This window comes from Denticeps clupeoides, chromosome 9 (assembly GCF_900700375.1).
Source record: "Denticeps clupeoides chromosome 9, fDenClu1.1, whole genome shotgun sequence".
Lineage (NCBI taxonomy): Eukaryota > Metazoa > Chordata > Actinopteri > Clupeiformes > Denticipitidae > Denticeps > Denticeps clupeoides.
This window is the reverse complement of record NC_041715.1, coordinates 15289866-15317684: the sequence shown is the minus strand read 5'-3', so window position 1 is coordinate 15317684 and position 27819 is coordinate 15289866. Positions and strand designations below refer to the sequence as shown.

Here is a 27819-nt window from a genome sequence, read left to right as displayed (position 1 = left end):
CCCTGCGTGGCCGGGATGGGGAAGTGGCGTCTCCATGGCAACGCGCCCTGCAGCCCCCGTGGGGACGTGAGGTTTTGATCACGTGGTTTCGCAAGATGGCGACGTCGATTCCGATGGAGACAGAGTGAGTCGCCGCACGACTTCGCGACGCTTGCCGGCTCCCACGGACCTGAAACCGGCACGACGGCGCCTGCGTTTCCGGGGCAGCGTCCTCGCTCGGTTCCTCCTTCGCCGAGCTTCAGCGAAGTTAATTCTGAAAAGAACATGTTTCACCTTCATTTCAGAGCCGCGGTCTGCGTGTCCGCGCCGTGCCAGTGAAGCGGGAGGAAGTTCACGCTGTTGCGGCGTGAGAGAGAGCCATTGTCCGCCGGAATTACCTCACTATCATGGCTCTTACTGTGTTCGGTAAGTTCCTTTTTCTTTATTAATACGTCGGTGAATTCACGCACACGGCGAGAGAGAGTGAGATTTATGGATTTATTATTATTATTATTATTTTGCTCAGACTTTGAAAGCCCCTGGGCGTGTTGCATCCTGGCAGCATTTTCTGCACCTCGCCACACGACGCGGGAATGACCGACGTTCCGCTCTTTTTATCCCCGTTAGCGCCCCGGGCGCCGCGAGTTCACTTCTCCCCGAGACACGGGACAACTTCGCGCCGCGCCGTGGACGTGGTCCCGTCTCGGCGGGATTATACGGCGACGCGAAGTTTTAATTCCAACAAAAGACTGGAAACGGAAACGGATGGACGACACACACACACACACACACACACACACACACACGCCGGTCCGGCCGAGCCGCATTTCCAGACTCTGACGTCGGTTCTAATAATCATAATAACAGTAATGATAATAACACCACCAGCAAAAGAACGTCAAGCATCTCGCCCAACCCTCCTCATCCTCCTCCTGCGAAGCTTAACCTTCATCCTCCTTTCCTTCCATATCTTTTTATTTATTTTTTTTACTGGAGAGCAGCCATCTTATGACAACATTTGATGCTGAATCACAGGAAGAGCCCACCGCAGCCGGGCTGGGGGGGGGAGCGAAGTGCTGATCACACACCGAAGGCCCCTGAGAAGAGCCGACGGGGCCCGTCTCTTATCATCCAGCCTGCGCCGGGCGGCCCGGAACCGTCGGCGTTTCCACGCGCCTCTTCCTCTACGTACGCTCGTACGCGAAGGTCCTGGGCGGCCCCCTAATCCCTCGGCCCTGGGTAGAATGATCCAGAACGATTAATGGACAGAATGGCTAATTGCAAAGATCAGGAATGTTCTGCGGTCTGTGGGCCGCTGGCCACGAAAGCAGAAGTAATATTTCCATATGAAATGTCACGTCCTGTGCCGTTTATCGTGTCTAGCTTCAAGCACCTTTTAATTCACAGCGAAATTCCCTGACTTGGCCTTTCTGTTCCAGCACCCGGAGCAGACTCGGAATACAGTATATGGAAGTTTGTGCAATTCCGGCAAGTGTTCTAGTCTGACCGTACTTTTATGCGGTCGTGAATGCATCCGTTATTTTACTTTTTATTTTTTTACGAGGTCATGCAGTTTTATAGGATTTCTGGAGAGGCTCGCTGCTGTAGATCTCCTCCACCTCCCGCATACTGCAAACTGGGGACAATTTGAGCAGATATTGACCTGTTGCCGATAGTTTTCGGCCTGGATCTCGTGCGCTTTGTCACCCGTCAGCCTTTTCCACCCCCCCAGTTTTCGAACTCGTGCTACTAGTCGTTGCATAAACGTGGCTCTTTCTTTGGATAATGCTGGTGGATAAAGTGCCGGGCCATGCTGCAGGGTAGCTGTGAGGAATGTTAAGGCCCCTGCTGCCACTGTCCCTTGTGGCTCATTGTTCCTAGAATGCTTACAGTGAACTTTTTTTTTTTTCCTGCCAGGACTCATTAATGCGCTGCAGGTTCCGCTCTCCCTCACATGTGTGCTGAAGCCCCGCAAAGACGTGAATGTGAATAATAATGCGATCGCGTTGTAAACGCATTGTTGTTTGGCTTGTTTAAAGGACATTTGCCTGGCTTGAGAAGTGAAAGGATTGTAGGTTTTGTGACACTGCGCCAGCCGGGTGGGGCAGTTTGTCTTGGGTTTATCGTTTATATCTGTCCTTTTATGCCGTTCAAAGTCAGTGCTGTAAATGGATAGCTCTGTCATTACCACAGCTGGTTAATATTTGAAATAGCCACATCAACAGCTAGTAAATACACGCGTGCAGTGGTTCAGCATGTGAAATACACCACTAAGAAAGCTGAATATAGTCACGTTATTGTGTATGTGTAACCCTGCCATGTGTTCCCATGTACATGGCTGAACATGACTTCATAAGTTCATACAGTGACTTGACGGCGTGCGGTTGGTGGGCAGAGAATCTTACCGCTTTGCTATTGGTTATGCTTGTGTAGAACGAGTGTGAATCTGAATGCCTGCCTGTAAAATCTGCATTAAGGGATTGCATCTGTTGGCCCTGCGCCTAAAGGCTCCCTTCAGTCAGACGGTTGGTCAGTGGGGTTCGAGATGCTACATGCGTCTGTGTCATCTGTGATTAAATCCAGTTGGTTTTGGGCCTCTACCAGTTGGTGGTTAAATGGACTCAGACATTGTTTACACGTATCGGTCTTTAGTAAACCTATTAACATGCATTATTAATAATGACTCCTTGCGTCTAATTATCTTCTTTCGCAGTGTTAATGTGATGGTCCGCTAGGGGGCGCCTGTACACCAATTATTTAAGTTTAGTGACAGTCCAGTTGTTTTCTATTTGATTGACATAATTTGATTCTCTTTCTCTAAAATGTTTGTAATTTAGAATATAAATTATTTTTAAAAAAGATTTATGTTTAAGTTTTGCCAATTATTCCCATGAATTTTTTTTACACGGACTTCATTTTGGCTTTTTTTTTTTTTAATCACTGACAGCATTCTATGCCTTTTATCATTTTATATTTTGGTTTAACCTTATTTGTTTTACAGATAATGATGAATACAGACCTCCAGTATGGAAATCCTATCGTAAGTTCTATGATTATGTTTTGTAAAATGCTTTTCATCTACATGGAATATGTGTATTTACTGAATTGTGCTCCATCAGTGTACCAGCTCCAGCAGGAAGCCCCTCACCCTCGCCGGGTCACCTGTACCTGTGAGGTAAGCCCTGCCTGATTCTGTGAAGCGCTGCTGTGCTGGGCTTGTACCAGATAGTACGATCAGCTATGATGGATCTCAGAAAGTTGAGGCTAGATCGAGCCACCCGCTCGCTACTCTCTGCCGCCTCTTGGTGGAATATTTAAACACCAGGCCATTGGAGGTTAGATTTAGCTAAATATTTGCCTTGTTGAGCACAAAAGTAGCGACAGCCCCTCATTTGTGCGTTTTGATGAGACCGTGAGGAAGAGTGTCTGTGTGGAAATGTCAATTTGTAGGTCACATCACTGCATTTTGCAGACTTACGTCCTTTGTCCACTAATGGTAATTAAACCATGATCCATTTTTTTATTTTTTTTTCCCTGTATTTTGATCCCGATTTCAGTTCTCCACTGTAAACGGAGCCAAGAGCCGACAATTTTGGAAAAAGCCACAATGGCGCACACTTTCCTGCTCATCCGATAAAAATATAGCTGTGTTAATTAAAAATCTGTGCGCGCTAATGGCTTGCATTATTCATCCGTATTTAGAATGTGAATTGGAATGAGGTGGACGGTTCAGCGGTGAGTGCCCCAAGCATTCCGCTCTGCCAGTAACTCGGATCTCCGTTGGGAATTGAAGACGACGTCTTTTCGGTGGAGACGCTGATTATGTTCACCCAGTGTGACCAGGCTGCCGAGTGAATGGTCGTCTTGTCTGCTTCAGCCCCAAAAAAAGGAATAGCTTGATATTCCGGGAAGTCCCAGTTGTCCCGGGATTCCGAAATGCACACACAACAGGCCCCATCCGGTTCCAGGACAAACAAGCAGAATTTTAATGGCAGTAAGCGGGCCGGGGAGGGAGAGGCGTTCCGGCTGCTCCCCTGATTGGACAGGTACAATGCCCCTGCCCTCTGCAGCCTGCCTCAGCAGATCGGCCATTCACTTAATTAGGCAAGGATTAAGAGGCAAACGGCGGCGTTTACAGGAACCATCTCCTCGTGCGCATGTCTGCCCCCTCCCCCATTCTTTATTTTTTTCCATAAAGCATAAGTTATTCGCTGTGGAAATACATCATTATACTGCTCAAACAAAGCCCGGGCTTGGGCTGTACGCTTCAAACGCAAAATCGCGGGTCCCTAGAGCGCCGGTGCAGTTTTTCAGAGCTTTTGGACTTAACCTCGTGTCATTAAAGCAAGCAAGGTTGAAAGGGCCTGATTTACATGTCATTCAAAATATATGCAAATATGCCAAAAGTGTCCCTAATCCTGCCCTCCCCACAGGCCCACAATATGCTGCTTTTCTGGTCCTCCTCATACACTTTTACTAATCTTTTTAGAAAATAGCGGAGGTGGCTGCGTTATTCTGCTTTTTATTTGTGCCGTGGCACCGTACAAGGAGCTTCCACGGTTTATTTCGGGAGGTTGAGCGACAGGACGTGTGTGTATATGTGGTAGGTTCACCTGGCGGGTGCACAGGTTTATAATAGCATTAGCCGGGGCGTGGCAGGAGAAATCCTGACCGGGCATGTGCAGAGGACGAGCCGGGCTCCACCTTCCCTTGAGGAGGATCAGGGCACTGTGGTGGCTCTGTGGATTTGTCACTCTCTTCATGACTCTTGATTCGACAGGATTTACGTTACTGCTCGATATTTACTAGAAGAGAAACCGGCTGCACTTTTTGTTGGTTTGTCATTATTTCTGTCACCTCGAACACGATCATTGTTCATCAGTCATGGATTTATTAGTCCTTCGACCTTTTTGAACCAGTCTCACACTTAAATGCGTGAAAATAGTGTGAAAAAAGTGACCTAAAGTCTATTCTGCAAAAAAAAACATCCGGTTCTCGAATGTTGTTTGCAGTTTGAGCTACAATCTATTATATTAATTTGGATGCTCCTCCCTATTACGTCCGAATGCGGTGATGATCGGTAGATCGGATAAATGTGTTATCCGATCTTTCTCCATCAGATTGTGGTCCATCATTCCTGTATGTGGATGGTGTGCGCTGTAAGCAGTGGAATTGCACTTTTCGGAAATGGAGATTAGTGGTCTTGGATGAGCCTGTGATCTAAATGAATTCTGCCTGTATCTGGGCCCCTGTAGATAGCACCAGCGTCCGGCCGAGTGCATTTCTGGTAAAGGACAAACAGACCCGGTCACGTCAAACCGAAGCACTGTGATTGCGCTGCTCAACAAGGTTTATTCGTTCTGTAATTGGTTTTTCATATGGCACGTTATATACATCCCATGCTTTTACAATTTAGTTTTAATGTGGTTGCCCTAAAATGTGTGGGTTTGACACTGAAATTTACCATGTCCGTGTTAACGTTTTTGTAATTGGCATGAAACATGCATCAAAATTGTACAAATTAGATTGATTTTGTCGTGTTTTTACTCTGGTCTTTCAGATAAGCACATTTAAGGTCAAAATCAGCATTGGTCTGAATCTGAATCTGTTTTTTATGTGGAGGAAGAAAATAATTTTGCCAAAATAAGTATATTTTAAGCTGAAAATGGACAAAGAACCCATAAGGTAGCACGGGACGGATGACATTGTTGAGGAGTAGGGTGGCGACCTCCTCCCCCATTCTTGTTGCCGAATCTGCCATTGTCGGAGATTGCTCCTATATCACTGCTGGCATGGTTACTTTGATTTATTGGCTTGGCTGCTTTCTCGATTTCCCTCATTAGCTTGTTTCATTACCCTGTCGGTCATTTCATCGCCTGCTATATTGTGTACTCAGAGGCCCGTCTAGCTGCTTGTGCGAGATGGATTGCATGATGAATGCTGTTTGGATAAATACGCCGCCACTCTGCATTTTTAACCAAGGGATTTATTTTCTCCATAATGCGGTATAACGCCGACCTGAATTCATGGAGAAATTCCGCAGGGCAGGCGCATTATTTCGGATGGTGCGCAATCACAGCCTTGTATCCTGCCAAGCAGGTTTCATTTTACCAGGTTTCATTCTCTTATAATAAAAAAAGGCCGCCCGTGCTGGCAAGCCAGCCGTTCCCATGGGTGCTGTGCAGCAGCAATAATGGTGGAGACCCACCCCCCACCCCTCCATCTACCCCCTGTCTACCCCACTCCTCATCTCGGGCCCCCACCACATTCATTTAAAGTGTTAGAGGAGAGCGGCTCGGCAGGCCGCGGATTACGGGGGGGAGGAGGGACCGTGGGCTCTGATGTGAATACGAAACGAGCAGCTCTCAATACGTCCGAAAATGACCCAGTGCTGTTCTAATCTGCCCCTGTTTTCTATTCATGGAGCTTACTGATTATCAACAGCACTCAGTCAGCCCGCTCAAGGTTAAACGCAAGGGCTGGCTTGTTGTATCCCCCCCCCCCCCCCCCCCCCCGCCCCTTTACCATTTTTATCAGGCTAATACACTGGTCCATTCATCCCCCACCCCCCAATTATAAATCTTTACCAATGAAAGGTTTCTAACACAAATTTACATGATTATAAATAGTCCATTTTGGGTACAATTCTGATTTTATTTTTTCCCCTTCTCTCTCTAGGTGGACAATCGACCTAAATATTATGGCCGAGAGTGAGTTGTTTTTATATATATTATATATATAATATCTATATTTCTTAAAATCTGTTGCTCTTCCATTGTCTTGTTGTAATATAGAGCTGTTGTTGTTTTTTCTCCAAGGTACCACGGCATGATCTCCAGAGAAGAAGCCGATCAGTTGCTAAGCTTGGCTGAAGGCAGCTATTTGATTCGAGAAAGCCAGAGGCAGCCGGGGACCTACACCCTAGCCTTACGGTCAGCGTGCCCGACATGGCCTAATTACTGCAACGAACAATCTAGGCGCTTATCAAATCATTCCTTTTGGCAGAAATTAATTTTTTTTGCTTCAGTTCTAGTCCTTATTACACACGAGTGTCTGTACTTGAAGGAGACCTGCTAAGTGGATTTAAAGACTATTTAAGATGAGGATTATCTGATGTCATCTTTTTTTTTTTTCCAGGCATAATGTAATGTGCTCTGTTTGGGTTCCAGCTCCTAATTTCTCTGACAAGTAAGCTGGAGCTGCAGTGGGGGAGTTAAAGTGGATTAACGCGGGACGACTGCTTACCCGGTCCTCCACTGTTAAATGTTTACGATGAGCGCTGAGCTAATGAGAGCGGCGTGAGGGGGACGTCTGTGTTCAGTAATGAAGAGGCCACAGGTTTACTGCTGCCGACTCAAAAAAGCTTTTGTGGCGTGGTCTGTTTTTTTGGCCACTCCCCCTGTTTATCCAAACATAGAAACAGCACTTCATTCTTTCTTGCTTTGGAATTTTTGGCATTTTTTTCTTTCTATTGGATAGAAGCACAGTGCAAGTTATATTAGGCTTAATATTCACATTGAGGACTCTAAAATTATCTGTTTAAAAAAATCTCTCTTAAATAAAGGCTCTATTGTGGCTTCTTAGCAATCCCACAAGTAATAGCCTATATATGCACATGCACAAAATTCCACCCCCCCTGTTTTGGGATCTAAGCATAATGCTCAGAGGAAACCAGTAATAAAAGGAGACCACTAATCTTCTGTCCTTTCTGTCTTCATATGAGCAGCGCTGCATACTGGAGAATTTCCTTTTTAATCATTTAGAAATATCTGACACATTAAAATAATTCAGTCGATTTCTCTCCAAATCACTTTCATTCACTTAGTACTGGAACATAGGATACATAGGATAGTAAGACTATGGTTTGAACCTGAGAGTTTATGGTTTAACAGGTTAATAATGGAGTTTATTGATCACTAACACTTGGCCATGATTAGGCTATACTCGTTAATGTATCCCAACATTTATTTATGCAGCTATGCTGATTTCCCATGATGTTCTTATTGGAACCTTTCCTGTCCTGTTACAGGAAGAACTTTGCATAAAAGGCATTTTGTATTGAAACACAAGGGTCAAACAGTTTTGTTCATTATTGATCACTGCTAAGAGGTCTGTATTATTTCCACCCATTAAGAGCTGCAGTGGGCAAGATGATCCAGCTGCCTCCCATAAAACCCTGTGTCTAATGTTGCGCCTTGTTCCATTTTGTCTTAAGAGCCAGCCCGCTGGAGTGCACTCATTGGAGATTTGCCTCGTCCTTTTTAAACTTTGTAGCCCCGTCACCATCCATTCTGCTCTGGATCTGGTGGGGTTGCCATCCCTTCGTTTTTAGACTTGTCTCCTATTCTTTCCATTCTTGTCCAGCTTTGGAAACCAAACCAGGAACTTCCGCCTCTATTACGATGGGAAGCACTTTGTGGGAGAGAAGCGGTTTGAGTCCATTCATGACCTGGTGACAGACGGGCTCATCACGCTGTATATCGAAACCAAGGCCGCCGAGTACATAGCCAAAATGACCATCAACCCCATCTACGAGCACATCGGCTACACCACGCTGAACTGCGAGCCGGCGCTGAAGAAGCTGTCAATCCAAGAGCTGCCGGACGGGCGGGAGCCTGCAGGAGAGGAGGGGGGTCCGGAGGAAAGGGTGAGTGATCTTTTCTCCTTCTGAGCTGCTCCTAGTTGCGAGAGTTTAGAGGATAGCGGGTTACGTGTAAATTTCAGTAGGAACCTCAGTTGGCTCATTTGGTAAAGTAAGAGTGGTTGATGCAGAGTAGCACCGGAGAGGTGAGATGCCCCCCATCCGCAAGAGCAATTAATCAGAAGCACGTCAGACTGGCTCAAAACTGTCTATTTGGACCACTAGGAACTGTAACATCTGACACCCTATAGCAGACAGGAACCCTTGCGAATGAGTGTAGCTTCTGTTAATAAATGATAGAATCTAAACCAGAGTGGCTGAACAACTTCCAAAGCCACCATGAAATAGTCTGTAAAATTGCGTGATTGCGTTGATCAAGTGGTAATTCGATGTGGGTAAGTGCATCTTGCCAAACTACGTTACTTGATTGGTGAACTTCATTTACGAATTAACTTCATTTGTGTGTTTTTTTTTTTTTTTTTTGCTTGGAGAGGTTGCTTTATTGATATGTAATTAATTAATTGAGTGACATTATGGTTGACATTCATACTGTACCATACTGTATTTTTTGGTTGTTTATTTATATTTGATTTATATCAATTTTTTTCCACATAAAACTGGAAATCCTGGTCTGTTTGCGCTTGAGTCATATATAGCTGAGTGAAAATTCGTACTACTCGAAAGATCCCTGTGCTTCAGCGCTCAACAGTGCTGGGCGGTTGCATTTTAATTAGTTCTGCTTTTTAAAAGTCCTTTCTTATCACAGCACACATGTGCTGTGGTTCAAGGGTTCAATTAAGTCATTTATTGATAACTTATTAGTCAGTGCTCCATGTGAGTGGCTGCTGCTCTTTTTTTGTCTTTAAATGTGAAATTGATTGGTTGAACACCTACGTGTGGTTGTAACATGCTGTCAGTGTAACCGAGTTAGTTTACCGGGCTTGTTAGCAGCTGTGGTAGTTGACCCCCGTGTAATACACAGAAGTTCTTTCTGTCTTTGCTCTGGGCTGATGTTGCCGGTTCAAATCCCAAACCTCCAAGGTGACACTGAGCATCGTACCATCCCCACTCACTGCTCCCCGGGCGCCTGTCATGGCTGGGTTAGGGTTAGCAGAGGACACATTTCATTGTGTCACTGTGTGCTGTGCTGCAGTGTTTCACAATGACAATCCCTCTTACTTTCACCATCGCATTTCATTTAAAACATCTTTTTACACACCACCATTAGATCAAGAAGGGTTGATCTTCACCTTCAGTGTATATTCACCTTCTGGATCATTCTTTAGTGCAGAAATCATAAATATTTCTTGATGTAGAGAATCCTTAAATATAAACCATCCGGACATGTCAGATTGCTGAGAACATCTCCACGTTGAGAACACTGGTGCAGAATGGCTGATTGAATCCATGGCACCAAGAGAGCGCTGCTGAAAGGATCAGACACGCCGGTTTCAAGTGATCTTCACACTTACAGTAGAACAGCCATGGAACAAGAGTCGAAGTGCTGATGGGTCATCAGTGCTGATTAACAACCCAACAGCAGCCATGTGTATTCATCTAAGACAATTAAGTAATCAAGACTATTAATCAGAATGATAAAGGTGAAGCCGTCAGTGTTTTAAAGATTTGGTAATTATGCAGACCCGCTGATAATCCAGCATTTTATCCAGCATCATTTGAAATAATGGGCTGTGGAAATATAAATGCAGATGCTAAAACATAATTTATCTGTTTTTCTTTGTAAATGATTGGAAATCAGAATGTGGAGCCACATATAAGCCAAATCTTTGATGTTATAAACAAATGGTTTAAAATAGGGATTTGCTCTGTGCTTATGCAGCATTTTCCACCGTTGAATAAAAGTGTTAAAAATAATGTCCGTTAATGACATTCTAAAAAAATTGCTTCAGTCTAAGGATGTCTGATCAAATATTTGTGTTTATTTTCCATACCCTGACTAGATATAACACGCACCTCCACGATTGATTATAACGTGCACCAACATCTTCTTCCATTCTTTCTTTCATTATTGTCATACCAGATGTTCCGCTGCAACTGTGTTGCTCACAATACCTTGATACAGATGCTGTGTTGACTTTGCCTGATGAAACACAATCTGAGGAGGACTCGTTCCTTTTTGGAGGCAGTAATATGCGCCCTCTCCCGACACGGAAAGCCACAAGAACGACTGGAAACATGCGCCTTTTCCGGAACAATCTGTCTACAGAGTTATTACACCGCTGGTAAAAAGCGCTGTTTGTTCGACCCGTGAAATCCCGGCAGGCATTACTGTGGGGGTGGGGTGGAGCTCACCTCAATTTCTTGGCAAATCCATAAAGTTTCAGATCAAATGAGCGCGCTGAGGTGTTGAGACCCCTTCTTTTTTCCCGAATTATCGATCCCCTGGTTTGCATAGCTGCTGCGTGCGTTTTCCCAGTTGCGTGCAGAGCGCTTTATAGGCAGCCCGTTCTTTGATGGATTGTGATCATATTGAAAGCAGAGGGGAGGTCAGCAGGTCACTAAGTATGTCTAGTGTGACCGGCGAGGAGCGTCTAGCAGCCTCCACCCGACCCATAAACCCCTCCGACCCTTTTCCCATAAGAAACGGCAGAGCCCTGCCGCCTGGGCCCCGCCAGCCGTACCCCCCTCCCGTCACGCCGAGGCACTAAAGCGAGCGCTGAGGCCCACGCCTGCATGCTGGGATTCGCGGGGGCGCGCGGCAGGAGTCGCACCAATCGCATTAATTACAGAGCCATAAACCGCGGCAATTTTTCACTTAGACTGGAGGAAAAACGCGAGAAGGCACCGACCTTAATGGCGATAATAAAACGCCGCCCGGCGCCTTAATCCTGCTTTGGTAGGCAACCTGTAAACGCAGGACCCTGCCGAGGCTGGAGAACAATGGAGCTTTGCATTTAAGACCTTTTATTTTTCCCTTTTAGGCGCAAGTCAGAACGTGAACTCTGTATCCTCTTGTAGCTGAGTAATACGAGACTCGGCAATTTATTCTTTTTTTCGTTTTTATTAGCCAGCTTGTTTATGGCCACAATTGGGCGGCAATTATCAGGCCGGCGGTCCGTGCGCGCCCGCATTCATGGCGCTTGTGCTCAGCACAATATTCTGAAGAGCTGACTGATCCCATTGACTACTGTTTAAAAGAAGATGTTTTCAGGCAAATCACAAGACGCCTCGTCTCTGGGACTTTTTTCTTACTTCCCTGCATTGTTTATTCAGTCGGCGCAGGCGAATGATGATGATGATGATGATGATGATGATGATAAGCTTTGATTCCTTGGCCTCATGAGATGAGATGTGATTCCTCGCGTTTCTCCCTCGGTTGATTGCTTGGCAGGGAGGCGGGATTCGCACAGAGGAGAAATTGTCCTTGTTTAACAGCCCCACCCATTATTCCTTCTCCCGTCTCCTTTGAGGACAATCGAGAGGGAGTCTGGGGTGGGGTTTTGAAACCGAGGCTAAAGCGGGGTGTCAATGTCCTCTGTTCGTCTGGGCTTCAGAAAACAAACTGGATAGATTTGGTCAACGCAAGTAGTCATAATGGGTGGTAGTAGCCTAGTGGGTAACACACTCGCCTATGAACCAGAAGACCCAGGTTCAAACCCCACTTACTACCATTGTGTCCCTGAGCAAGACACTTAACCCTGAGTTGCTCCAGGGAGACTGTCCCTGTAAATACTGATTGTAAATCGCCCTGGATAAGGGCGTCTGGTAAATGCTGTAAATGTAAATGTCAGAAAGTAAAGGGGACTAGATGCCCCAGTAATGCATAACGACTTCAATTAACACACGATAATTAATGCTACTTTTGAAAAGGACGTTTGAATAAGTAACGTGCCGCCTTAATAATTGCACATCAGGACACATTGTACTGAAATGATTTAGTGGTTCAGAATTCTCCCCAGTTTTCGTACCACTCCACAGCCCAATCAGATATGAAGTGAGGTCATCAAAAAGAAAGGTAGTGGAGTGGTGGGCTGGTGTCTTGTCCTAGGACGGGATGTGTGAAACTCTTATTTGCTTGATTCATGATCCAGTCCAGGAGAGTTGTACATGGAATATTAAACTACGGAATATTGAAAACGAGCTACGGTGAGATGCATGCCTTGAGAGACTGTCTCAACTGTCCTTTTTGTAACCGTACGTGTCCACGTCTTCACATTAGTGACTGGCTTGTTCTGCTCCGGCTGGTATGGCCGGAGCCTGAGGACTAATTAGTTGAGGGAGAGCCAGGCTGACATTTGTGGAGTTCAGCAGACAGATGTAGATCTGTGCAGCGCCGGGATTCCCAGTTGCTCCTTCGGGCAAAGCAGGACGCAGTCACCCCCGTCGATTCCATTCTGCTCGGACTGAAAATGGGGTTATATGGTGCATGCTTGGCAGGTTCTCACCTGCTGCCCACAGGAAAAACCAACTGGCACCACCAGTGTTCCGTTCCTTCTGTTCCGTCTGGTAGATGAAGCGCACGTCTTAACCCCCTCTGGTTAAATATAGCATGTGTTCTCTCTCTCTCTCTCTCTCGAAGACAAGGTTCTTTTGTTAGATGGGCTACATGCACCATTTCTGTGTCTGGACTGGTTGGGGTCTGTAAGTCCAAAAGATGTTGTGCATATGGAAGCTTCCTTTTCTAACTAAGATGGTGGAATGGCCACGTTAGTCACCGACTCTCAAGAAAAACGACATTTTTATAGAGGGGATCTCCTATAGTTTTGCTTACTAATGCCATGTCTGCGTTATTCAAGTGCCCGAGGCGCCTGCATTAGCATTGCAACCCCCTCGGAGAGCCAAGCACCCGTTTCTGTAAACTCAATAAGGGTTCCTGTACACAGGAAGTACAAAAAAAACGCTGCAGTTGTTCCCATGGGAACGCTGGGCTCGAGAACAGATGTTTGTACACCCACCCAAACCATATGGCCAGTCCTCCACAGGTTCTTCTCCTTTGCAGTAGGATTTTTTTTTTTCAGCAAAGACGCATGTCCCTTCAGGATCTGAATGTCAGGGGACACCGTTTCCAAGGGTCTTGTGCCGAAATGTGACGTTTCACCTTGACTAACCTGCCCTCACCTTGGCGTTGTGTTTGGATGAGAACTTGAATTGACAGACCTTAAATCATTTACCCTTCATTCCCCCTTCTCTTCCCCTTTCTTGCTCTCCATCTTTCGCATTTTTTTTGTCCTTTTCTCCCCAATAAAATGATATAAAAGGCTGCTGGAGGTGAACTAGCCGCTCTCAGTTGGCACCTCATTGATGGGAAAAAAAGAACTCGATGTCCTTTCATCATCAAACCGTTACTTACAGCAGAGTTCCTGCTTAATTTCCCGACTGATCAGTGCTTTTGACCTAATTATCGGAACTTCAGAGTCTCTCCTGTCCTCCTGCATGCGGCGCTTGTTATGAAACTTTTCCGAATGCGTCACATCGTCGAGGGAGCGGATGTTGTTCGGCTCTGCTGTCATGCGGAGGAGTGCACTGCAGTGCTGTTGCGTAACTCTGATCGATCCAGTGCTAAAGAGGGAGAGGTAGGCTGAGGAGATGAGGCCAATGCAGGTATTAGTTTGCCCGAGTTGTGTCTACTTCGCTGAAGCACTGGCTCATCCCGTTATCCCTGACACAAAGCCAACCCTGTCCCTGCACTACCTACTGAAGGGGCGGGACCGACGGAACATCCCGGAACGTTGTGTGCTACACTTTGTCAGCTCTTTTCAGATCTGCTGTATACGTGTGTGCGGGGTTCCTGGGATGATAAATGCTGAACCTCTTAACAGTGTCATGAGTTCCCAAGACTCATTGATTTGCATGGGGAGTAAAGGCTCGCCTTTGTGGCCCGACTTGTAGCAACCTTAGTGCTAGTCATGATTAAAAGCCGCCCCAACGAACGCTGTCTTCGTACCCACTTTACTGCAGAGTGTCCTTGCTGTCTGACAATGTGCCGGAAGAACTGGATCGCTGCGCAGTGTTAGTTTAGATTGTGTGTGTGTGTGTGAATGATGGTCGCTGGCATTCATGTAGAATTGGTCCCATACCACCTTCCTCAAGATCACACAGCAGCTGCTTCCATCAGGATAATGTGCCCTGCCACACTGCAAAAAAAGGGTCATGGTACGAAGACGGTCTGCGGGACATGCTGGAAAGACACAAAACACACAAAGGCACAATACAATATATATATATATATAGAATTTTTTCTTCGTCTAGCACTTAACAATCTCCGAACATGCTCTTTGCTGACAAGTTAGGCCTTATCAGGGATCTTTAGTTTTTGTAAACTCAAAATCTATAGAAATCAAACGAGAATTGCTGGTGTCTTCCTCCTGTAAGTCGCTTTGGATAAAAGCGGCGGCCAAATAAAGTAAAGTAAAGACACGTCCAGCGGAGGACCCACCATAACGACCTTTCCCCTCCGGCCGCTTGTGCACCATGGTTTCACGTCACTGTGAAACCACTGGTATCAATGACTGGTTTCAATGACTGACAGGGCTCAGAAGCCGAGCCCAGCTTGCTTTTCGTTTGGGGCGAAATCTTGGGTTGTTAAGCTTGATTTCGCCCCTGTTTTTGTTCTACGTAGGATAACAGTAACCAGTAACCACCTCCTCAGTTTGAGCGGCAGCTCTTTTCCGCCCGTGGTGATTCGTTTGTGCGTGGTGGTAAGGTGTATATTAGCTAATGGCGCCATGTATCATTGGCGGCGTTCTCGTAGGTGACCTTGCAGTGAGGATGGCAGGGTGTGATAGCTGCAGTCCATACATCACTGTCATGGCAACAGCCACAGCTGGGTAATCTATTTGTCTCGGAAAAGCGCAGTATAATTTGTTTTTCAGCTTTCAGCAAAGTAAGCAGAAAAGGGGGGGCGGGGGGGAAAACCGAGACCTTTTACCACACAAAATGGTAAAGGTGCCGTGGGAGAACATTCGGAAGAGGAAACCGCAAAAACTGAATCTGAAGTGCCAGCAATATTAGTTGAAGCCAACTGTGTGTGTGTGTGTGTGTGTGTGTGTGTGTGTGTGTGTGTGTGTGTGTGTGTGTGTCTTTCCTAATGGACTTTTAACCCCCCCCACATACACACACTGTGGAAAATCACAAAATGCCTCATTTAAAGAGTCATTCATTTCCCACACTTGTAATGTAAAGTCTTTTTTTACACTCTTACTTTAGGCTTTGTTTTCTATTTATCTTCCTGCTTTTAAAATTAGATAAAGCGTCGGCTCTGGGACAGAGATCTTTTTATTTTCCTCCTCTGCGACTTGTGTGCCGTACAGTGTTGTATAATGGCCGGGTTGATGGTGAGCTGACTCTCCCCCCAGGCAGACGTGGACCTTTCCTTGGTGCTCCTGCTCCTACGTACTTCGTTCCTTCACACGGGGCCTGTGAAAGCGTGGCCCTGCCTGTATGGCCGCGCATGTCATGTTGATGCGTTGACGTCAGAAATGCATTTAGAAGTCATATACTGGCACAGTTCTCGTTTCGGTGCTCTGATAGGACCTCTCTAACGTTATGTAACGTTATGTAACTCGCTGCCTCCGCACTGTTGCTGAAGTTATCATGCATTTTCTCGTTTGTCGTGCGCAGCTTTTTAAATAATTATATATAAACATCTTATAACTGGCTTTTAAGAGATTTACCCAACCAACAAACGTGCATTTATGCTGAGGCTCGTGTTCTGCAAGCGAGCAGCGTCATGCATGATGCTGGGATTTAAATATTTGCTTATGCAACAAGCATTTTTTTTTTTCTAATGTCCTCCTGCGGAGGAAGTGGGGACCTCACCTCCCTCTCGTCTCCTGGCCAACTCTGAATCCTTTGAATATTGCTAGGCAACTCTGAGATCACACCGTGCAAACCTACGTGTGCGCAGAACCAGGTGATTCATTCTGGGGGAGGCGGCAGGAAGTCATACCTTTTATAAAGTTCTACCGTTTATAGTCCAGTGCGGGTAGACTGCTGGACGGGCGTTCTGACGCCACAGCCGGTTAAAATCTCATCAGATGATTTTCGTGCGTAACTGACGGCGGGGGGGGGGGGGGAGTAATTACTCGAGGTAATGACATTGTCCTCAACAGCAGATAAATAAATAGTTATTTCTCCCTCATTTGGTTAATTTCTCCATTTGCTGCTGCCGTATCCGGATCCCCCAGCCCGTAGTCAGGTGATTGAGAAGAGAAATGAACATGGCTGGATGGGCCCGGTTTTATTATTCCTCAACTGAAACAAAAACCGTAGCGTGTGTTAACGCTTCTTTTCATATATACATGTGTGTATGTGTGTGTGTGTGTTTTTTTTTTGTTTTTTTTTTATGAGCTGCACTTTGGGATGTGTGTTTGGAGGAGAAAAACGAGCAAATCTGTCATTGTCAATTAGGGTGGGGTGTTCAAAGCTCGCCCCATCCTGAGAGTCGTATGCCAGCCAGCCACTGAACAGCGGGCAACGCAATTACGCCGAAAAAGCCTGCCGAACCTCTCCAGCTCTTCAGAGGCAGTAGCATGGCATATGAAAGGGTGTCTGCTCAGTTTTTGGTCCACCTCTCACAGATCCCCGGCCGGGCGCGCGATCCTCCTCGAGTCTCCGCTGGAGTCCTCGGCTGCGGCCCTTTCATGTCGGCCCCGGTTCAGGCTCATGCGCTCTGCTGGCTCTGGGATGCCATCATCTTCTCATTGATTGGGAGAAGCAGTGGGAAGGAACCTCTCATCTCCTGGCTTTTCTTCTTGAGCCAACCTCTGATTGCAGCTTGTCGGGGTATCGTCTGTTCTTATTGATTATTAGGAAGACGCGCACACTGCGCGGGGGCGGCAGTCACTTGTACGGGCCCGGGTTTTACAGAATGGGGGGGGCGGGTGGTTGGTTGTTGCCAGATTCAGGCATGTGGGAGTAGAAATCGTATTTACTGCTGGGTGTAGGTGGGTTTTAAGCACAGACTGTGTTTTTATTGCATCCTACGTGATGCATAATTGGCATATGATCAGTGAATTTGGGCTGGTAATCCTGCGCAGAGATTATAAATTCTTTCAAAAAAAAAAAAAAAAAAAGACCGTCTCAGTTTCATTAATTTTTTTTTTTCAAAACAGAAAATCCCTTTAGAAGAAGGATATAATATCAACTGCAAAACATTTATGTATGATACACAACATCTCTATGCAGGTGTATATAATAATATACTAAATACATACCAAGACAGGTTCACTTGCCAAAGGCTGTGAAATAAATCGTAATTTTTATCAAAATTTTAAGGCAAATCTGAGTTGGTTCTGGTGAAACATTCACCACTGAGTCATATTTCTCTCCCCCGTCCTGTTAGTTTGTTCAGAGTAGTTGATGGTAGGAGCGTCATCTCTGAGGGTCGGCGGGCTTGTATAATAACTGCGCGTGGAGGTGAGGACTGGCCGACCGCTGCGCCGCCCGTGGTTGGATGCTCTGTTCCGGGGGGGGGAGACATGACTCATTCATTGCTCATTATCATCCCACGCTCCAGACTGCCTGCCTGCCTGCCTGCCCATATAAGGGATGTTGGGGGAAGGGGGGGTGTTTGTGGGGGGGCGGACTGATGGCTGCGATTAAAGCTTTGCCAGCAGCGCTCTGATTGGCCCGTCTAATCCTGTGCGACTGGCTGTAGGCCCTCCCCCTATCCTGCCCACCCCCCTCTCGGCAGCAACAGCATCTACTCTCAGTGTGCTGTCTGTGCTCCGGAGAGGATATCAGCTCTACACAGGGAGTGGAGGATTAACACACACACACACACACATTCACTCGTCTCATCTCCATATAGATGCCCAGGAAGAGGGGGGCCGCACATGACCACCAAAGGCTTTTTCTCTTCTCCAGCAAACCTACTGAGGACTTGATACTGTGCGCATGTTTCTTTTTGCGGCAGCGCTTGTGGGATTTTGAGCGGAAAAAAGAAGTCCTTGGCAAGACTCGTGTTTTTTTTTTTTTTTCAGTTCTAAATAAGGACAAAGACAATGCAAGAAATATTTAGCAAATTAAGATAATTCTCTGCATCAAAGAATAATCTTTATCACCATTGCTAAAAATTCTGGTTCTGTCTGCGTAGTTCAGTTTTTGGTCCTCAAAATGCCATCCAGGGAGTCGTACTCGGTCCGTAAGAGAGAAAAGTCGCTCGTGCAGAAGTCCAAGCAGGAGAGCAACCAGCAGGACATCCTAGCTGCTGCTCTGGGGATGAGGATGGGACCCCAGAAACCCCCTGCCGCGTTCTGGCAACCTCTCAAACTCTTTGCCTATTCACAGCTCACCTCTCTGGTCCGCCGAGCCACCCTGAAAGAGACGGACCGAGCGCCGAAGTACGAGAAAGTCCACAACTTCAAGGTAAGTTGCTACCAGCGACTCATTCGATTTATTTATTTAATTATTTTATATAGTCAATTTAAATGGTAAATCATTTGCAGCGATCAAAGAAAGAACCCTGTTTAGTTTCTATGGTTACTCATAATCTTGTGTGATCCCTGTTGAATGGAGGGGTTCAGTGATGGACAGAACAGTTTTGGGTCTGTTCAAAAACAAATCTGTCAGGATGCTGGGACAGCAGATGGGGAGATTAGTCCCTGATACGGGGACCACGGAGCAACGGATCCCCCTTTTTGGCATCCTTAATGAAGTGGGGAGCTGAGGAAACCCAGTGGCTGGCAGGCAGTTTTACAGTCCCCGGTACAGCCCGAGCCTGTCTCTGCCGGGACACTCGGAGACGTTCCTTCGCCAGGAACAAACGTAGCCCAGTGCCTGCAATGGGGCTGCTGCCATTGTTGATTTGTTCAAAATAGGGGTGGGAATCAAAAAAATCCGTTCACAATAATGAAAATAATACATTTGATCGTGTGTATTGACAAATCTGATACAAATAAAGTAAAGAAATGTATCTTTTGTCTCCCATGTTTAAAAAAAAAAATCACTTTTGTTATGAATGTATTATACTATTTGGTTTATTATTTGGTCTACCGCATAGGGAAACATTTTTCTCCATTGTTTTGTGGCATCTTACTACCCAAATTGTAAAATGTGTTAATCGGGTTGTTGTAAAATCACACAAGTTACCTCAGAGGTTTAAATAACATCCAGTGCAGATTTACTCCGAGACCCGGTCCATTTTACGGCTTTAGCACAGAAATGGGGCCGGTCTTTTCCCCCAGGAAAGCATGTCAGTAGAGGCTGGCTGTCCCTGGTCCCCAGAGAGGCGGAGCGGGGCTTTCTGATTGGCTGGGCTGTTACCTGGTGAACTGGGGCTGTTCTTTTCACGCGCCTCCGCCTGACTCTTCGGATGCTCGTCAGCAGCCCTCATGCGGCTTGTTAACCGCTGGAGGGGGATTAAGGCATCTAGTCTTTGCGTGGTGGCAGCACCTTCAATGCTGGGGATAATCCATGTGCGCACACACACACACACACACACACACACATAGCTGGCACAGGCTCCTTAGCAAGGTGACTGGTTTGGGGCAGAGAGAGTAGGAATGAATGAATGAGCTCATCTGACCTCCTGTTTCCCCATCTCTGTCCTGCAGGTCCACACGTTCCGAGGTCCTCACTGGTGTGAATACTGTGCCAACTTCATGTGGGGGCTGATCGCCCAGGGAGTCAAATGTGCAGGTATATATATATACGCACACACACACACACACACACACAATGACTGCCATGTAAAACACATTTTTCAAGCATTACCAAAGCCCAATGAAGGCCATTCTGCTTTTCAACTACAGTACTGTAATTCCATAATGCACAAATGCTGAAAATACGTAATCACACCGCTGATTGTGATTGAATGCATTTCACTAATGTTCACTGTAACACCAACTGCACAAACGCAGCAAAGGAGGAGCATCCTTGCTCACAGGAATTATTCAGATTAGTATCTTAAATGTGCATTCATCTATTTCTCTTGCCAAATGATTAAGCGTGTCTCCTGTAAGAAAATAAATGTTATTATTTCTATTATATTTATTCCTGCCAAATTTTAAAAACATCACGGTTTCATAAGATACAGATTTTTTCATTCTAAAAGGAAGCTCCGCTGTGCTCAGATCTCCGCCCTTCTCCCTACTGGGCGAATAACAGACTGATCATGATGCAATAGTGTGATCACACAGTGTGCGAGTGGATCCGGTCTCGGTACCCAGACAGAGACTTCCCCCGTGTGTTTACATTCTTCACACATCACTCAGGAGTGCGAATCTCGGTGTCGATGTCTCTGTGTGTGTGTGTGTGTGTGTGTGTGTGTTTTCATGTTTTATTTATAGAACAAAGTGAGCGACACATAATGTTTTCGGACGGTCAGCAGTTGAATTATTTATGGGTCTGTTCTGAAAGTGGTTGGCATTGAAAGCGCTCATTCTGAGCTCAGTTTAAAAAAAAAAAAAACGGCGGGTTCATTTCCTCACTCCCCTCCCTTGACTATGGCATGATAGTGGAAAAGTAGGACAGCGAAGTCTCATTTGATGTATAAATTTGCATCCCTTTCTTTCCTGTGTGTGTGTGTGTGTGAGCGGGTTTTGGGTGGGTGCCAGCCAGGCAACCTCCGCCAGTGTTGTGCCACATTTCCTCATCCGAGAACGCCCCCCTCAGCCCCGTGCCATCGCGGCCGTGAAGAACAACAAAGCTGGCATGTCTCTTTAATGAGGAGGAGCGCTGTGAGCGCTGGGAAAGAGCTCCGCTACACACACACACACACACACACACACACACACACATTAAAATTCCGCATTCATCAGCTAGCTCCGACGCTGGGTCACAGAGCTCACGCTCAATGCTGCCCCGCTGCCGTTCTTTGGGACGGAGCAGCTCCAGACATCCTGGTTACACTTCTGCTTCGTTCCCATGATCTAATCAGTGCTCGCTTTCCATTACCACCCAAGTTGAAATTTGCATCATAAATAAAAACACTTACATTGACTAAATGTTTTATGCATATAGGTGAGATATTCCAGGTGATTACGAAAAACGCATATTTTGGAACTGTAATTGGAACATTTTCCAATTTATACTTTGATGTACAACAAAGTCACATGATGTTCGTAAACACACGGCGCTGTATGTTTGGATGGTCTGTCATGTCTGTGATGAGGATTCTGCCTGCATCATCTTCTACTAAAAATAATGATAGCCAGTGAGGCTGATAAAATCTAGAGTGCTCAGAGCATCCATCATAGCCACCCATTTCGAGTTGACATAAAATAATTTTCTCAATGATAATATCATTGAATACATGACAAAAAAGGTCTCATTACTTATTTCGCAAATGGAAATGTGATTAGTGGTGATGCGCAGAGGATGACCCACCACCCAGGATCAGGGCACAGCAGAGGTCTAAACCCCATAATGATGCTCTGATGAGTCTCGTGAGACTCCGCTCCTCACCCTCAGGAACCAGTCGTTGGTATCGCCATGGCGATGGCGCTGGAGCCGACTCTGTTGTGGAGGGAATGGGGGGTGTCCCGCCCCAACTGGGATTTGAAGCTGTCTCTGTGCAGACACGCAGAACGCTGTGGGCGCAGACCTCTGGTTTTTAATGGGAATTTAAGGAAGGGCGAGAGATGCGCTCTATTTTTGAAGTAATTACATTTCTGCACGGTTGAGTTCAGATGAAGAACGAGTTGCTCGGGGGGGGGGGGGTTGTGTAATTTTCCTTAAGTCTGCATTTTTACTGTTGTAGCATCTCTTTATAATATTTTAATTTGAATAAAATACATACTAAAGCAGCTTGATCGAAGGTTTTATTCCATTTCAACCAAGCTTTGCTTTTTTTTTTTTTCTTTGTCCATTTATTATTGTAAAGAGAATTTTTTGAGATTAATCACCGTAACAGAAGATTACTTCTCTACGTCGGCTCTTTGTGGAACTCGACCGTGGAGTGGCGCTTGAAGGCTGAAAGAGATGGCCCATTTAAACCGGGCGGGGAAATGAGGTCTGGAGTAGCCCGCAGCGCGTTGAATCGCTGCCGCCGTGGCCATTGTGTGCAAGCACAGATTCCGGGAGGCGGGTGGGTTGGGGGAGTAGAATGGAGCCGGCAGCCCCCCCGACCCGCTCTCCTCCGGGCCGCGTTGTTTTTCAGTGAGCCTTTAATTCTGCCTAAGAGCCCCCCCTCCCTCACACAAAGCAGCCCCCTCCGCCTCTGCTGTCGTCGTCGGCGTCTTCTCGCTCACAGATGGGGGGGGGGAGAAAATTACCACTGCCCGCTGTGGATGTGTAATGTCAGACTGTTGTGAAGTCTATATGCTTCAGTGGCATTGATCTTTTTCTGGGCGGATGACATTTTGCGCTTGTTAGACGGTCCCTGTAATGAAACGTCAAAAATATCAGAATAATCTTCTGGGGATATAAAACACCCTTCAGATTCTGACAGTACATAAAATGGAAACAATGCAAATTCCTTTTTTTTTTTTTTTTTTGGGCAACTTTTTCTGAAAAGATGATGTGACCAAACAAGCTGGCGTGCTTTTAAAATATTTTCCCCTGGTCGCACCACATTTCCACCCTCTGCGCATCTGGGGTTGAAAAAGAAGCATCCAAACGCGGGCGTATCGCAGACACAGCGCAAGCTCGCTGCTTCCGTGTGTTAGCGCCTCAGTAGCCACATGATTCCATTTATCATCTGAATCTGCACAAACTTGTTATGTAGGGATTGTCTTTGGCATCCATGTCATAAGCCGGACCCCATACTGAAAGTATTTAATTAATATTAACATTTTAGTTTCCACAGACCTAATACAGATGTATTATCATTTTATAAATATCCGGCATGGTAAATACATATGAAATCCCCCCGCGGTCCCTGACATGCATCTTGGACGAGGAGTCCCTCATCACCCTGACATTTCTTGAACTGTTGAAGGTGACACTAGTGGTGTCCCTGCATCCAATCAGAAAGTGATGACCTCAGCTAAGAACGCATGCCTGAGTGTTCAATGACACGCCAGCAGCCTTTATTGATCAAGGAGATTGAAAGCTCAGCAAGATTGAAAGAGAAATTAAGGCAGTCGGCAAAATGCAAAGCATGGAAAATTCACCACGTATTGTACCAAGGGATTAAAAAATAAATAATTCACAAACTCTCATCTATATTCATCTGGGAGGGATTGATTTATTGTTTGCTGTTCAGTTCATGAATGTTACAGGCAGGTAATTCATTTTTTCTTTTCTTTCAGATTGTGGTTTGAACGTCCATAAGCAGTGCTCCAAAATGGTCCCCAACGACTGCAAGCCAGACCTGAAGCACGTGAAGAAAGTGTACAGCTGTGACCTCACCACGCTAGTGAAAGCCCACAACAGCAAGCGGCCCATGGTGGTGGACATGTGCATACGAGAGATTGAGTCCAGAGGTGAATCCAGAACCAGGGGGGCCAATCTGAATTAATAAAATCATTTTGGATTTAATAAAATTACCAGATGCTTTATTTCAGATAATCAAAAAAAATTAACTATGGGAAATTCGATTTAAAATGTAAACAGAAATGTATTGAAGAATTTGAAGAATAATGTAATTGCTATCTTGTAATCTTTTCCAGATCCATATCTAATTTTTATATTTAAACATTAATGGCATTGAATTGCTGTTGAATGGAATTGAAATTGGAATTTAATGGAGACCGTTTGGTCTTGGCACTCTCTCGCTGATTGATTTTTAATCATTGTTCTCTATCCTCTGAAGGTCTGAAGTCAGAAGGACTCTACAGAGTATCTGGATTCAGTGAATTAATTGAAGATGTGAAGCTGGCGTTTGACAGAGGTGGGTCCCTGCTTTTTACTCTCTTTGTTGACCACCCTCTCTTTAAGTAGAACGTATTGAGCGTTTTATGCTTCCCATAATGGAGTATTAGTGGTGAACGTGACACATTTGTCAGGGACTTAAATCCCATCTGTGACTTTAAAGTCCTGATGTGACCTCTGCTGCAGATTTACAGCCCCTCACCCATCCATTAACATTTATATCAATAAACACGGGGACCAGAGCACAGGATCCCAGCTTTAAAATTCTAAATCACACTCGAAAGACTCACAAAAAACCCAGGATGTTGTGGATGTATGTGAAATGGAGATGAAGGCTCTTGTCGGGGGGTGAGGGGGGACTCTGAGCTCTGGGATTATGACAGGGCCTGCAGCTACAGACTGGTTGGTGGCGTAGGGGTGACCCGTGGCGGCATGGTGGTGAGAGCTCCACACTGCTGATGGCTCCACGCAAAAAGCAGGATGCTGAACTGGCTAATCATGCGACTGGTCCTCTGAGATGAGGGAGATGTAGAACATTATTGAACTGAAAGATAACATTTTAATGTAGTGGTATTGAATATGAAAATTACAAAATAACATGAATATGAAAATACATTTACTCAAATTTTACTGCACTATCACTCGTGGTAAAAACAGATTAATTGTGGCATTTCAAGGTGAAAATATGACTTGGGAACCTCTATTGGATTAAGACATTCTCAGATCTTAACAAATCTATGCTTTTTGACAGTTCACTCTTCAAATTGTATGTCTTTTTTTAATATCTTAATATTCTCTATTTCCAGATGGTGAAAAGGCAGACATCTCTGTGAATGTTTATGAAGATATTAATATCATCACTGGTGCACTTAAACTGTACTTCAGGGATTTGCCCATTCCCCTCATCACGTATGATGCCTACCCCAGGTTCATTGAAGCTGCAAGTGAGTTTGCACGAGAGCTTTGAATAAAACTGGTGCATTGGTGTGTTCATAATTCTGAATGGAATGCTGGTTATTGTGGAAAAACGCAGCACATTAATTCCAATGGTGTGTTAATAATGGCATTAAACAGTCACATAATTCAATCATTGCTGCAATGTTGATTCATGGTGTAATCAGAGCACTGGGGCAGCCCTCACAAAACCTGTAAATAATTTTAGCAAAATGGTTCATATTTAGCAACATGTGATTACGGTGATATAGACCACATCCAAATGTGACTGACATAATAATAGCTATGCAGATACTCTCTTTTATTATAAATAATAATAATATTTAATTTGTATTCAGGACTGAGCTATTGAAATTGTGTGTGTTTGTGAGTGTAATCTTGTTGCTGGTGTTATCTACCCAGAGCTCACAGACCCAGAAGAGCGTTTGGAGGCCTTGCATGAGGCTCTGAAGCTGCTGCCCCCTGCTCACTGTGAAACACTGCGGTACCTCATGGCTCATTTGAAAAGGTGCGCCCCGCCCAGATCAGAACTTTCCTTACATCTTCATCTATTGAAGATTTGTTTTTATTCACACGACTTTTCTGTCACGTTCTATTTTTTAGGGTTACCCAGAACGAGAAGGATAATCTGATGAACGCAGAGAACCTGGGCATCGTCTTCGGCCCGACGGTCATGCGGGCGCCCGACCTGGATGCCATGACCGCCCTCAACGACATCCGCTACCAGAGACAGGTGGTAGAGACGCTCATCAAGAATGAAGACATCCTGTTCTGAGAACAGAAGAGGAACCCGCATTTTGATACACGACAGCTTGATGCTGTCTTGTCGTTCTGCTTCTCTTTTCCCGTGCACAGTTTTTGAATTGAAGGACCCTTTGTATTATAATAATATTTTCTTTTTCCACATCCTGTGGACCATACTAACGCTGATTTTGTTCAATTTTTTTGTTCTTCCCTGTTGGGTGGGTGTGGATTATGAACCTTTTTAATCTTGCATGTCTTCCTCCCCATTTTTGTCGGGGCTCGTTGAAAAGCATACGGACCGGACTTTGGCAGAGCGTCTTTATTTTGGATAGCCTTGTAGCCGAACCCCAGCATGTTTGAGATTGTGACGTTCCAGAACATTGTGACTTTGCTTCTTATTTTGCCCTGTGGATGTACAGTAGTTCCTGGTTGCCAAACAGGCAGTTGTTCAGTGAAATGCATACCTGGATGTAAAAGCTAACTTTTTAATTTTAAACAACTGTGAATTTATTCTTTGACCATTCGTTCTGCCTGTTCTGTCTTTTTTTTTTTTTTTTTTTTTTCTATAAACAGTACCTCTTCTGATCAGAGAACAATCAATCTGTTTACGCTTCGATATTAATTTATATTAGCCTGCACTCATCACTTATACAGTACAGTTTGGTGGTAATCGTTTGATTTGAGCATGGTTGTGTTAACTTATTAAATGTCTCTTTTTAGAATGTGCCGAAGCCTCTGATCTGGGCAATTATCTTTTTTTTTTTTTTTTTTTTATATATTAAAAAAAGGAAATCGTTGCTTATTTCTGATTTTTTGTTAATTAACCTGCTATGCTGGGCCCTTGACCTTGACGAATGGAGCGGTCGCATTCGTTAAGCGCAGATCTGGAATGGCGGGCCAGTGGAGACTGAACTCTTCCAGATCTGCGTCAATCAGACTGATTGCGCTGGGAGACCGGCACATAAAGCTGACAGTACCTCAGGCATGGCCGTCCCCGTCATCCTGGAGATTTTTAATTGCTGGATATGTATGTGAGTGGGTGTCACTTGGGATTTATACATTTTGTGTTTAATTACCCTGCAAGCAATCTCTCTCCACACTCGGTTTGAGATTCAGTTGTGCCATAGCCCACCCAATTACAGTTTTACAGACCAAATACCCTTTTCTTGTGTGTAATTATTGAGTATTTTCTTTTATTTATGGCTTTAATGATCAGATAGCTGTAGTCGGATGTCCCATAGACCTGTCTGAAATTTGTGTACAGATTCCAGGAGAGCAGAACCTCCCCTTTTCAGAATGGACAGCAGCTGGCAATTCTATACTCATGCCATGAAATCCCATTAAATTATTCTCCATTGTCCTTGTCTGTAATTGTTGAAGCCGTGGCTTTGATGTTGGATTATTAAAAGCCACAGAGCCTGACGAGCCCTGACCTTTCCAAGTTTAACCCCCCCTTCCCGTCCCTCCTGTGGTGTTCTACATATCCTGGATTTGTATAAGACTTCAGATCCTTTTAATATTTGCACAGGGTTGGTGTTCTTTTTGGCAGTAACAAATGGAATAAAATGAAATAAATGGAAATGTCAGTCATGTGCTGTATGGCCTTCACTCTCCACCCAACTCGGATATTGGTATATTCTGGGTGACGGGAAGAGTCAAGACTGAAGAAGAGCTTTCAGAGACACTTCATATATACATTAAGGGAATGCAAAAATTTGACATCCTAGAACTGAATGAAATATTTAAAAATATATATATACCTTTTAAAATATTTTGTTCTTAAC

General features: G+C 45.2%; 1 protein-coding gene across 1 annotated transcript; it reads left to right on the top strand.

Moving 5' to 3' along the window:
* chn1 (chimerin 1) lies at positions 1 to 27616 on the top strand. The gene is made up of 14 exons (XM_028991486.1): positions 1 to 124; positions 285 to 405; positions 2981 to 3019; positions 3099 to 3154; positions 6658 to 6689; positions 6798 to 6911; positions 8344 to 8626; positions 18872 to 18949; positions 20137 to 20221; positions 23776 to 23949; positions 24279 to 24356; positions 25144 to 25281; positions 25694 to 25799; positions 25895 to 27616. The coding sequence occupies exons 2-14, from the start codon at positions 387 to 389 to the stop codon at positions 26064 to 26066; spliced, it is 1374 nt and encodes a 457-aa protein (XP_028847319.1). The 5' UTR covers positions 1 to 124; positions 285 to 386; the 3' UTR covers positions 26067 to 27616.
* The last annotated feature ends 203 nt before the right edge of the window (positions 27617 to 27819 follow it).

Bases quoted from the DNA above. Each gene is read 5' to 3' on its own strand.
- chn1 (XM_028991486.1), top strand. The intron at 3,155-6,657 runs GTAAGCCCTGCC...TTCTCTCTCTAG, and splicing joins GGGTCACCTGTACCTGTGAG to GTGGACAATCGACCTAAATA. The intron at 25,800-25,894 runs GTGCGCCCCGCC...TCTATTTTTTAG, and splicing joins CTCATGGCTCATTTGAAAAG to GGTTACCCAGAACGAGAAGG.